Source organism: Nothoprocta perdicaria, unplaced genomic scaffold, assembly GCF_003342845.1.
Source record: "Nothoprocta perdicaria isolate Ctin4 unplaced genomic scaffold, notPer1 scaffold_1, whole genome shotgun sequence".
Classification (NCBI taxonomy): Eukaryota; Metazoa; Chordata; class Aves; order Tinamiformes; family Tinamidae; genus Nothoprocta; species Nothoprocta perdicaria.
This window is the reverse complement of record NW_020454093.1, coordinates 14,093,857-14,107,666: the sequence shown is the minus strand read 5'-3', so window position 1 is coordinate 14,107,666 and position 13,810 is coordinate 14,093,857. Positions and strand designations below refer to the sequence as shown.

General features: G+C 33.7%; 1 protein-coding gene across 1 annotated transcript in view; it reads right to left on the bottom strand.

The window, feature by feature from the left end:
- CPLANE1 (ciliogenesis and planar polarity effector 1) overlaps positions 1 to 13,810 on the bottom strand; it is a 44,350-nt gene that overhangs the window by 21,662 nt on the left and 8,878 nt on the right. Inside the window, exons 11-25 of the mRNA XM_026037931.1 lie at positions 12,922 to 13,682; positions 11,977 to 12,161; positions 10,457 to 10,537; positions 9,702 to 9,866; positions 9,118 to 9,291; positions 7,460 to 7,688; positions 7,058 to 7,197; positions 5,794 to 6,011; positions 5,343 to 5,507; positions 4,354 to 4,492; positions 3,845 to 3,954; positions 2,913 to 3,074; positions 2,632 to 2,740; positions 2,028 to 2,334; positions 675 to 1,614 (exon numbers count right to left, since the gene is read on the bottom strand). Of these exons, the coding sequence (XP_025893716.1) occupies positions 675 to 1,614; positions 2,028 to 2,334; positions 2,632 to 2,740; positions 2,913 to 3,074; positions 3,845 to 3,954; positions 4,354 to 4,492; positions 5,343 to 5,507; positions 5,794 to 6,011; positions 7,058 to 7,197; positions 7,460 to 7,688; positions 9,118 to 9,291; positions 9,702 to 9,866; positions 10,457 to 10,537; positions 11,977 to 12,161; positions 12,922 to 13,682 (3,885 nt within the window). The remainder of the gene's footprint in view (positions 1 to 674; positions 1,615 to 2,027; positions 2,335 to 2,631; positions 2,741 to 2,912; positions 3,075 to 3,844; positions 3,955 to 4,353; positions 4,493 to 5,342; positions 5,508 to 5,793; positions 6,012 to 7,057; positions 7,198 to 7,459; positions 7,689 to 9,117; positions 9,292 to 9,701; positions 9,867 to 10,456; positions 10,538 to 11,976; positions 12,162 to 12,921; positions 13,683 to 13,810) is intronic.

Sequence of the window (13,810 nt, the reverse complement as noted above, 5' to 3'; positions counted from 1 at the left end):
TGCTGAGAAGTTCCAGACAGTTGCCCATAGAAGTTGAGTTTTGCATCTTTTTTCACTAAGTAAGGATCCTCTGACTAACTAAAGGAATTATATCACTTAATCACTGCTGGTATGTGACCATTTAATAGATAAAGAAGAAAAAGTGTTCAGTTGCCCCCCAAATATAAAGTGCATCAGATTCTTCTGAGGATTTTTTCTTCTGTATACTATTAACAGACATTCTCCTAATCTGTTAAAAAATGTTAATTCAAAACTCACTCTTCACCAATACTTCAGCCCATCTACATCCGTATTGACCTCTGAAATAAAAATTTAGGTTTCCTCAGACAAAATATGTTTTATTTAACCATCTTGCTTTTTGCATACTCTGCTCTATCTTTTTTTCAAAAATGATGCCCACAACTAGATACAATAATTCAACTTCTAAATTGCTCACATACCACTGTAGCTAGATAAATAGGTTGAATTTTAAAGAGGCTTTTCACCTCCAACCAACATCTTCCTACAGAACTTTGGTAATTCATGGAATGTTTTTTTTTTTTTTTTCCTAGCAACCCCATAAAGGAAAAGCTATTACTTAACATTCTGTGTTCTACTCTGTAAAAAGTATTATTTTCTTTATTGGCCTAAATAACTCTCACATTTCACTGATACTTCCCCATTTTCTATCTTACCTTAATTTTTATGTTTTTCGCTTGCGATCCATCATTGTATAGCTGCTCTAAAAGCCATAAGGAACTAAGGACAGCAGCAGCTGATGTCTTCACACGTATCATTGGGACACTCTCTTCTAAACAGTCTTCTTTACTGAAACCACGGAGCAGTCTTTTATCGGACCACCTGATCATCCACTCAAGCAATCTTGCTATATTGCTAAATTTATCCATCAATTCTAGAGGTATTTCGTCTCCTGGTACAATATCATGTATATGAATAGTTTTGTAAATATATTTAGAAGTGACCATAGTTTKTGAACTACAGGAAATATGGTTGGCAAAGGCCTGGCTTGCTGTTGCAACAGTTACTTCTTGACTGTCATCCCGAGTTCTGTAAATTGACTTGTGTTTTAAGCCAAACAATCCTTTATCAAATCCTCTCCTTAAGTTGCGCTCAGAAGATTCTGTTAATTCTTTCGACTGTACAACAGAAACAGACATCTGATTTTCCAGAATATTTTGGTTTTCATTACGGGCAGAAACTGTTTCAGGATTGCAAGATGCCAGGGTGACAGTATAGCAAGACCCTGCTCTAAATACACTTTGGCTTCTTGTTTTGCCTTGTCGACGTTTTAGTGTGGTATGAACATCAAATAGGAGGGAGTTTAATTCATGCTCTCTAAGAAGTCCTGAAAAGCTGGTAAGAAATGGAATTCCAAGGTCACTGCAATTTATCAGGTCTCTCTCAAGAATGTAACTCAGAAAGAGTTCCAAGAAAATAACATATTCATCATCATCACGTTCAAATTCCCACGCACCAACTATAGGTGAATTACATTCATTATGCGGGTTCCTTCTATCTACTTTTTCTTTATGTTTTTTTTTCCAGTTAAGAGTTCTTATGCTGCAAGCAGTATTCTTGCTACTTATATCTCCTCCTCTCTTGGGTTCATTACCCCTAGAACACAACAAGCAGAAGTATGAATAACTCTGGAATTACATGAAAATGATACATAAATGCAGTATTACTACTCATTTTCTCTCTACTGCTAAAAATGGAAATGAATAAAGACAAGTTTACATTAATACAACTTTAGGTGGCAAATTAATCATCAATTAATCATCACAACTAGTTCTTAGACAGTAACTCAGCAGTATTACATATGAATTCGATTAGGTAGTAATTTAAACTTTGTGAAGATATATTGCATAATAATTGATATAACATTGGCAGTTCTAAAACTGCCAAAAGCCTTCTAGTAACAGTTATTAAAAAAAAAATAGTTATCCTATTTGATGAAAAAGTGATTGGAACAAAAGAAAACCTTCCCCCCCAACACAGAGAGTTTCCTCTTGTCAGTTATTTCATACCTTTGAGGTGAAGGTGTTTCATCTCTTACTTCGTCAGTAAGCAAAGCATCAGAAAGCGTATCTGCTGTTTCAGCATCACTATATACCTGAGGAATCCCAAGGTCAGTAAGTGTGCTTCTGCTCAGACTAGTTCCTAAGGAGAGTCTGTCATAACAATGTGCTTCATCATCTGCTGCTCCCTCTTCCTCTGGCTCCCAGATATTAATTTCAATGGGACCTATGTTCCTTATTACACGTTTCAAGGCCTTCACTCTCACTTTCTCAGCAGCCCGTATAACACACGGCATCATTTCTTCACCATTGSGACCTAAACAGAGAGACAGTGATTTTAAAAAGTCTCCTGTTTTGATTTACTCTCTCAAATTAAGAAAAATGAAAATAAATAATCATATTCATAATGAATGAATGAATAATGAAGGGAAAAAAACAGAATCAGTTATAAGATTCTAGTATTGGTATAGAAATACCAGAAAAGAAACAGAATCTGTCACAAAGCTTTATGAAATTTGGGTAACTGGAAGGCAGAATAACTGCTTTACATGAGACATAAAAGATGGAGAACCACAAGTTCATTTAATATCTCCTGAAGAAGGATGCATGTTACCTTTAACAACACAGCGTCCAAGATGYTGCTGAAGAGCATGGTATTTATCTCTTAGTGGAACCCTTATATCTTCAGAATTAGGAAATGCTTTTACCAAAATTTCTGCCACCTGCACAAAACAAAGTTTCTTTTCAAGTAACTGGCAGAAAAGTAATTAATTTAATTAATTTAATTCCCAATATAACATGCATGACCAAAAAGTCCAAACAGCAGCATTTACCGGGAGAGGAAAAGCTTGCGACAATCTCTACTGCTTTTCTTTTACCTTTAATTAGTTTTACCTTTTTGGTTGGTGGCAATTCTCTAAGAAGACTCAAAATTATATCTTGAACTAATTCTTCAACATTCATAAATCTGCAAAAAGGAAGCATTCGACAAGCCCATTCTACTGCATTCAGACCATGCTCAACTATAGAGGCATCATACTCGTTCTCTTTGAAATGCTAAAAAAAAAAAAGAAAATCGATCTATAAATGTTAATTGGTATGAACAATAAATTTCAATTAAATTATTCACACATTTTAATGTTAATGATTTTTCCCTATCTAATAGGAAATAAAAAGTTAATTACCAGCGACAGAAGAATACGTTGCTAGGATACAGAAACAAGGTTGCAACTGAYTATAATTTGAAAAAATTTCTGCTAAAGAGCACTTGAAGTTATTTAGAATAAAATCTAAGCATTTAAGACAATCATTAATTCCTCCTGAGAAGCAAGATAATGAAACTATCTGAAAAGCTTTTAACATGCTTCTATGCTAGTACAGAAAATGTAACTCAATTTAAGATCTTTCATTTTTTTTGAACATACCAAATACTCRGCCTTTACCACAGAACTTGCATCATGAAAATATAGCATATTAAACACACATTGGACAGGAAATGCTCAAAAAATTCTTAATAAAAAAAATATAAAAGGAATTAATATCTTAGCTATATAGCAAACACATAAAATAGGGCAGTTTTGGCAATATATCTATTTAATTAGCRAAGTTAATGCTAAAGATCAACAGAAATGCCATTAGAAAGATACTTCACATGGATTACACTGTTCTGTGGCATTATATACTTACTGCACATTATTTCACTAYGCTAATATTTTCCTGCTAAGCAAACAAGATTCCTCAGCACAAACTTACAGTAAATCTTTAGAATTCATCTTACAGTTCTGTGCTGTTACAATATAGTTTTACTTTATCAGTAACACAATCACCTTATTATTACTCGTGTTTTCTCTTGCCGTTTGGTACCGCCTACAACTGTCAGATAACCTTTCACGAACATGAAACATCCAACATAGTGCACACAGCTCTCTGAAGCAGCCTATAAGAGAAACATGCAATGTGGCGATAAGCTCTATTTAAATAAACAGCACGGTTTGACATTTCTACCTCGAGGAAAAGAATTAACATTATTTATCATAATGGTAATTGAAAAGAAAAAGCCTCAGCCTTGATGTTCCTACAGCAKCCCACCACTAGAACTCTGCAGTTCCACTTAATAGAGATCTTTTTAATCTGTCATCTAACAAACAACAATATACAACAGGAACTTTTGGATTAAGAASCTGACAAGTAACAGGACCAAAAGCTAGAAACAGAAAATGTTTGCGCAGATGTTACTGTACAACATTTTAAGCTGACTGGAGTTTCTTTGTACCTCCAGATCCTTTTCTGCTTTTTTTTTTCAACTACAAATTAGTCTATTTTATTGCATACACACCTAAAATTTTACAGGAAATGTCATCAAACTGATGGTCTCCAGAAGATGTTGGCCTATTGAATACAGTAGGGAAACTGGAATAACGAAACAAACTCTCTGGAAATGGACCCAGTGAAGGCAGAGATCCTTTCATTCGAATCTGTAGATGATTAAAAGAAGGCTAAATAATTTCAAGATTTTAATTACATTTAAATATAGTTCACCAATTTATACTTGTAACTACAAATCAGAATTTTAATTCAGCCATTCATTAACATGCAAAATTTGAAATAAAGCATATCATTGCTGAAATATGGCCTTCCAAGTTATTAGTAGAACATTATCAAGATTAATAGAATTAAGTTTAGTTTCTACTTTCTTCAATTCAGTATTCCAAAAATCAAAGGCATATGTTTAGTATGAGCTTTGGTACCTAGACTGCTTTAGTTTACATGGCAATTACAAGCACTGTGAAATAGCTAAGCAATAATGTACATCAATGTGGCCACTTGAATCCAGCATAATGCAGGCTGCTGCCAACTAAGGCAGCTCTCTCACCATGTGTCTGTGCCACCACCAAGTATTTGGATGCTCGTGCAGTGAGCAAGAAGAGTGAAATACTTGTCAGTCAAAGCAGGTCCTGCTCCAGCAGTGTGCATGCGGGATCATTAACCTTGTGCTTTACCTTAAGTGACTATCTTTCTCTATTACGTACTCAGTCCTTAATAATTTGGAACCTATCTCCAGAAATAGCAGGTGTAACTCCCAACTAAAAAGAGCTTAAAGAGACTGTTTCTTTCAAACGGAGACCCTTACACCACAGACCTCAGAAAGAAGCAGGTTCTGCTAAAAGAGCTGAACCTGTGAAAACGATGAAGATATTTAAAAAACACCTGATATTAGCAGAATCAAGATGAACCTAAAGGATCTTGCAATGCAACCGTAAACCTGCTGAGCCAGTAATATCTACTAATGATAACCAAGTCACAAACAGTAAGTTTATTGCTTACTTTTTGCATAACTTTTCTTGCTCTCTTCAGTTGTGCAATATACCACTGTGCAGCAGGGCAGGAACAACGAGCAGCCCGGAAGAGCAAGATAATTCGCTGTAGAACTCCTGACACTTTCTGACGACTTTCCTTCTCAGTTTTTAGAAGGATATCATTGCAGTCTTCCTAAAAAATCCAAAATTCAAGCTGAAAACAACATAGTGATATAAAGAGTAAGGAATGTGACTTGAACATCATTTCTTAACTTCAAACTACACGTTTCACAGTACAGTTCTTCATGGAAAACACAGGAAGATGCATACATAGTTTCTATAAGTCTGCTACTTAAGTGGACATAGAAAACATTTAGACATAAAAAAAAATGAATCACAAGGGACCAGATTACACATTAAGATCATTTTAGAAATATATTCAAACTGTTACTCCCCAAACTCCTATCACACATGCTTACTTCACTGAGACAAGCTGGCTGAGGACAGTACAACGGTGGTGCTGGAAGATAAAGGCCCTCAGGAACTAAACCACACAGCTTTCTGCCAAGATTCTTGCCAGAGTCCATCAAAAGCTGAAACGTCTCTGAGAGAATATCAGCCTCTGACATAACAGCAGCTTTCAACAGCTCCTGCACTGAACTATAAAGAACATTTGCATCTTCTTCTTCAATGGGATCTATAAAATATTAAAGACAGAAACTGATAAGTTAGTTGTTCAATTAATAAATGCCCTTCCATTATGAAAGTATGAAGCTTTCTTACTATAACTTACATTCATAAATTACCATTTAAAATCTTGCTGCCTTGCTTTAAGATAAGCTTTCTGACAATTGAAAATAGTATTTAATTAACTTTGCCTTAGTAAGGAAAAACTATTGTCTTTCTGGAGAGACAGTTAAGCCTTTCAGACCGTGATTTGCTTGTGACAAAACTCTGGCAAATCATTCTCATTCAACAAGCATAAATTCTATGTGTCATTAAGAATTTTAACAATGACTTGATCAGTGAGCAAGAAATTATGGGTTTTTTTTTGTTTCTTTATAAATGTATAATTTCACGAAACCTTTTAAATTTCAAAAACTTTTAATAGATATCATTAATTGATCACTGAAATCTGAATACTGTTCTGCTTCTATATGTTCTACTGCTTTTCCTGAAGTCATTTCTTTTGCTAAGTCTCTTCATTACCTACTATACTTACAAACTATTATATWCTGTCTGTACATGTATATATGTGTGTATGGATGCAGGTATGCATGTGCTTTAACATCAAAATCCTTCAAAATGAGTACAAAAGAAGAAACTGCATAGTATTTGGAATCTAGCTTAGATAAAATTTGACACCCACATGCTAACAGGCAATTAAAATGGTGCTTCAAATCACACAGAAAAGAGTGAGGAATAGGGATTATAACAGTAAGCTTTCTGTAAGATATAACAAGGACAAGTTGATATATTTAAGGGGGAAATCTTAGCAGTAAAGAAAAAGCAAAAATTAAAGAACATCGATAGGCATCTAATTTTAATACAAGTGTGATGATGTCTTCCATACTGTTAGTACATTCACATTTTTTTCAAGCACATACAAGTAAAATTTTTGCATACTAGTAACACACATGCTGCTGAAGAACAGATGCTTACTTGATTTCAAGGTAACATATAGCACGTACTAAGAGTGAAATAACTCGAGGAATAAACAAAATTATTTATAATTTTACGTACCTGTAAACTGTTTGTAATTAATATCTTCTTTGTTTGCCATTTCAGAAGTAACTGGTCGTCCTAACAAAGATTGTAACTTTTCCTGAAAAGTCTGTGTTGGTGATAAGCTTAAAGGCAGATGATACTCCAGCTTTTTCAGTCTGAAAGCACACCAAGAAATAGTTTCTTGTAAAAAGTAAAGACCATAGAGACTCTAAAAAAAAAATCTCTAACCTGATCAATCTAAGTAATCCAGTAACTAAAGATAATGTTAGGTACATTTTAAAATTTAGAGATATAAGTTTTTAAATCAAAGAATATGCCTTGTTAAAATAAAGCTCATGCCAAAAAAAAAAAAAAGAAAAAAAAGAAAAAAAAGTTGCTTAACAAAATGTGTTATATTAATTTCAAGCCCCAACTTACCTTGAGGGCTGATCAGCATTCTTACAATACAGATTGTAGGCCACACCAATTGAAGCAGACACTTTCCAGTCCCCAAGCCTGTGTGTTAGCCACACAGCCTCTGGAACGAGTCCACCAACCAAGAACAAGTCAAGAGCATAGTCAGCCGTCCACACGGAGGAAAGGTTCTGGTCTATCACAGCTTTGGTAACCAAGGTGTGTTGCAGAGGAACAACACGAGGAAATACATCTGAGGCACAAAATTACACTTTAATTTTCATCTTACAGTACACAGACCAATGTAAGTAATCCAGAGTTTATACTACAAAGCTTTGTTCACGCTGCCTTCTCATTCATTTCAGTGTATAATTGTGCCTTTTTAGATACGTGCTATAGGATTAATTGACAGCAGGTAGATGCACCTCATGCTATGATACAACATTAAGTTTAGAATAGACTACTTCTCTATTTAGTCATGTGGTGTATGTGACCGTATGCAAGATATATTTACTATTCTTTAAGTATTTAATCAAGCTGAGAGAATACTCGAATATGCTTAATGTGCTGGTGATACTCTAAATGGTACATCTGAGAAAGAGAAAATCTAAGCGTTCAAGTTAACATTTTAGAGCAATTTATGACTTTATAAAACCAACTTATTATTAAAGTACTTAAAACAGTTTGAATATAACATGTTTTTAATGCCAATGGGCATTAAATCATTTCAAATTCTTAAATTTGAAGCTAAAATTTTCCTATGAAGGGAAACCTTTAGACAGAATCTCTTGCAGAAAATAGACAAATTATTCATTGTGATAAATGCCTACACCCAGAAAATTACTAATGATAGGGCTTAAACTCCTAAGAACAACTTGAGTTCAACAACAAATAGCTTGTTTTGATACTATAGTGTCTGAAACACTTTAGTGCCCTAGAATCTGATTGTTAGTATTCTTACTGAATAAGCAAACAAACTAACAAAAAAGATTTTTTTCTGGATTTTTGCTTTGGGTCATTCCAGAAAACACTCTAGTCTGGATAGTTTTAAAGCACTACTTTTCTTTCCATTTGGGAAGGATCGAAGTCAGAATAAGAGCCATGCATCTAAGCAAAAGAATACTGCAAGAACTGTAAAATCATATTGCTGTATAATTTGTGTGAACAAAAAGCATTCTTTTCCTTGAATGTCAAATTTAAATTACAAATYGCAAAGCACAATAAAGCAGACATAAAAGAAATCATGTTAACGTATGTATTACATAATTCAGACACTTTAAAATATTAGCTTTAAGTAGCAAAATATAATTAAATTAATATATCAAATATATTAAAATAATAAAATATTTAAATAGCAAAATATTTTGAATAATCAGAAGATGAAAAATACTCATCTCACATCATCATACTCATCATACAGAGACTCCTAAACAAAAATAGTTGGATAAAACCAAGTTATTTCATCTTTACAATAATAATGTCAAAAACCATAAGCCACAAAGCTAAAGAATTATATTTAGCACTTATATACAGATAAATTATATCTATATTATACAGATAAATTATTATAAGATATATTATACAGATATCTATATTATACAGATAAAATAAATTATATCACTTATATATAGATAAAATACAAGAGATAAGCACAGCACACTAAGTTTTYTGGAAGAAAATACCTGGTTTGATGTGAAGCGGATGCAGGATGTCAACATTGTGCGGGGGAAGAATATAAAGCAACTGATTCGTGAAATAAGCAGCCATGAATCGTGCCATAGACTGAATCACAGCCATAGCTGCTTCAGTATGAACATCTGTTATCCTCCACAGTTCATGCTGAGAATACTTGTTATCTAAAAAATAAATTAAAAACTACCTAACTTCTTGACAATCTTCCAGGACTTATGTCACTTTATCTTTTTCATTAATTACATATAGTATTAAAGACTTTCATATTAGGTTTCTAATGAATGCAGATGGGACCTCTAATCTCCAAATTCAAATAAGATCCAAGTCACAATTCATTTGTTGCAAATTACACAATTAAAAAAAAAAGTCTGAACAACCAATTCAATAACTGCAAGCGAAAGAACATCTGGATCAGAAAAAGATTTCTAATGTTACTGAAAATAGACCACATACTTGTCCAGTATAAACAGAAATTAAGTGCAAGTGTGTAATGATGCCAATAAAGTCAGACTCTAGGTCATCAAAACCATATTAATACATTACTATACCTCTACTTTCATGCTATGTAACATACCAGAAAAAGTAGCCATGTGCTTTACTGAGAGTCGCGATCGTCTTAGAATCTCTCCTACCAGATGATCACAGAGTCCTTGAGCCTCACACAAGTTATAGTGATACAAGTGGCAAAATAATATAGCAAGATAGTATCTGCTTTGAAGAAAACATGCTCTTCGTCCTCCTATATTAAACAAACAAAAAAAAAAGGTAAAAAAAAGAAAGGAAATAGTAAACACAGAAACATGCAGGTCCAAACATAAAACTTCCTCCCTCTCCAAAATACACATCTACACAAACATATGCTCCAAGAAACTACTGGTAGCACAGAGACTAGAACTCAGGTGCATGTTTCCAAACAAATCCTGCATAAACTCTGGTCACAAATTCTTTGTAGTTTTTGTAGTCTTGTTCCTCCCCAAAAACTCTAAGTCTTCTGGTTTCACTATCATAAAAATTGATTTCTGTTCACCTGTCTTTCACTGTTATTTTCTTATTCAGAAATCTACTAGAAAATTTGAATTTGGACCAAGTATATTATAGTCATTAAAAGATCCTTACTAAAATAGAAATGCATGGAATTTTCTTAGAGAGCAATCAAGTTGAGTTTTGACTTGTATCTATTAATGTCAGCTGAATTTCAAAAACATATCCTTTATCTCTTCCTTTCTGAAGAGCAACTAAAAAATCATAATTAACTATGTAAAGTGATTACAAAGATATCTAAAATATGTGTGTGTATATATATATATATATATATATATTATTCCTTACCTTTTGCTTTAATTTCACAAAGAGATTTTTTCCATTCATCCACAGATTCTCCGTATAAGCCTAAAAGGAACTTCTCTTCACCTTTAAAAGCATACATTCAGCAAGTTAAAAGTTCCACATAGTTTTACACATGGACACACACATATGTACATAAGAATTAGTATCTATTAGTTAGATAGTTTGTTAATCAAAACCCACAATAATTTATTTTATATCTATGGTCTATAGACTGTTATACATTTCATCTCTCTAAATTCCATCTCTCTACATTTACTCTCACTCCTATTTTAGCCTTAGGTCATTTTCAAACTATTTTGACAGAAAGGTAGATTATCACATATATATTTCCATTTCTTAAAGTTAGGGCAAATAGATAAATGAATAATGATAGTTTCCAGTGTGAGGAAAATGTGGGGTTTTTTTCCCCTCATACATTAAAAAGAAAAAAAAAAGACAAAAAAGACAAAACAATAGAAAAGGAAAGGAATAACAACATTAAACACAAAACCAGACATACCATAAAAGAAAAAAAAAAATTCAAAAGTAAGCACTCTGGGCAGCGCAGAAAGGTAAAAARTTAGTACCACCACAGAAGGAAAGGCCAAGGCAGATCTGCCACTCACTGTTCTGCTTATTAGCTTATAGCCAGACACATAGGCAGGCTCAGCAGCACATATGTTTCTCTATAATATGCATGTAATCTATCTGGCAATTTAAGAAGAGAAACAAAGAACATAAAAAAAGTGGTAGAAAGATGCATATATGAATGGGATCAAAGAGACATCTGAAGGAGCTAATGTATTGCATGGAGTGATACACGAGAAGCTAGAAGTATCATTCCAGAATGGGAAGCTAGTGATATAGAAAAGAGTGTTGTGGRAGACATAAATGAGAAATTGGCCTTATAGGAGTGGAGGAGTAAAGGAAGATAGAGTAAACAAAAGAGAYTAATGTACAGGAAATGAAGCTGTAACCACCTTCTGCTGGCAGAATAAACATGCAACATTAAGTCTATAAGATCAGGTCATGCTATATTAGACACTGACGTTGACTACATTTGTGCACACACGACATGTTTGTGCCCACAGCAATCACACCCAGTAAAAGCGGACATCTATTTAGAAATCTTCTTAGAGATATACTGTGTCATACTTCCGTCTACCTCAGTGGAAATAAAACAGGACAAGAATCCAAATAAGGATTCAGATCTTGCTTTCAGATTCTCTAAAAGTTTTAAATCTTGAGTGGGATGCATATCAAATTGAAGTCAATGTAATCTTTTTATTACATTGTTATTATTTTTAATAGAGCTAATTGAGTAGAGCTCAAAAGCTCTGAAGGATCCTAAAGAAATACACTGCAACACAAAACATTCAAGAAAAGCTTTTGGTAGGAATTGTTAGAACGGTCCTAATGTTAACTATTTATTTAAGTAGATAAATTCATTTAGGTTCAACTTAAATGCAACCTAGTATTCAGTGCAAATGTTTAAGTATTATAGCTCTTTCCAAAGTACTAACCAGTTACAGAATTAAGCTTTAAATGGCGTTCTAAAGTCATTCCTGAAGACTGGAGGGTTGCTTGTATATGACTTAAAAGTGATGATACAAGAGATTCTTCATCTGCATTCTTATGTGCTTTTCTGTTCAGCTGTGTTTGATACCAAACAACTTTCTCATATAATAACTGCCATAGCACAGTCAACCTGTAGTTCAAGAAATGTAATATTACGAAAAAAAAAGGAAAAAAATGTTTTATGTTAAAAATTTAACATAAAAATTTAACATAAAAATTATGTTTTATGTTAAAACCAATTCTATATACTTTAATAAAGGGAAGGGGGGGGGAATCACTTGTGTCCTAATCTTTGCATTTATCACCAAACAGTGTTATGTCCACGTAAACGCAGAAGAATCAATCAAATTCAAGCACCCAAATGCTGGCTTCAAATGAAATGGTAGCTCTCTAAAGAATAGTGAAGGGAAATAGTGAAGGTTTACCTCAGTAAACCTTCAAAACAGACAACATAGTCTTTATACATTAAACACCAATATACCAATAGCATAACCAAAAAAAAAAAAACCCAAAGCCAGAGAAAAACTTTATCAGAGAACACAAATCTCGAGCTGTCAAGTCCTTGCAACCTAGTACAGTAGCATTAAATAGATCTACTCAGTTCTGCCATAAGCTTGTGAAACTTCACTACCTGGACTGACGCTGGACTACCAGGCTACCTGGTGCGACTTCTTATCCCATCAATTGTCTCTCAGCTCACTGGCAGCAACTTGTTAATTCCCCATAACTGAATTACATCCAACTATAGGTCTGGGATCTAATYTATATATTTAACAGCCTGTCAGATTTTTCCACAGAGTATGACACAAGAAAAAAAAGAAAGGAGTTATAGCTACTCTGTAATATAATTGTAGTTGAAATATTTTTTTTGATATGGAGATCAAGTGTACCTTTTTTCTGTCTTGCCATCATGATTTACTACTTGAGGAGGCTCTCTGAGCAGAGATTTTAGTGAGCTGATTTGCTGAGTAGCACTCTCATCAAGCGCTAGGAAAACAGGCACCACAAGGGAGTCAAGCTCTACTAGACTATTAACAACAGAGGATGCAAAAAAAATCTCCTTCTGTGATATACACATGCTACTTAGAGTGTGAGAAACCATCCTTAGAAGACAGAAGCATGCCAAAAGGTTTTCTGAGAACATCTGATCTTGCTGCTGACTAAGGATCAGTTTTATAGTTTGTAACGTCAGCTTTGTCACATGCACAGTTAGACTGGCTCTTGAATGTCCATATAGGAGAGTTAAACACTGCTGAAAATATTTTAACACATAATGCGTCCAGCGAGTATTCTTCAAAGATTTGTTTAAAAATGCATCCTGGTGTAGTGAAGAGCCTTTCACRAACTGCAGAATGTTGAAGAAATGGATAAAGCAGTTCACTATATATTTCAGCAAAGTATCTTTCTCTTCCATATTTTTTGAAACTCCTATCTGCCATGCAGTAAGGAGATTTTTCTCAATAGAATTCAGTGCCACTGATAAATTATCTTTTTCYTCAGTAACATCTTTTGCATGAATAGTATCAAACATTGATGCGAATTCCAAACGGCCTTCATCAGCTTTACCAACAAATGAACTGATTCTTTGGCTAGAGAAGCTGGACAAGCTGTTTTTGAACTGTTTTTCATCATCTGATTCTTCTTTATAATCCTAAATCAGACAGGGGAAAAAAAGAAAATTTAATTCAATCACATTTTCTAAAAACAGAGAGTAAGGAATTACATTTCAGTCAGTCTCATGTACCAATCYTTACTCTTAATTCATTTCTTGCTATTCAC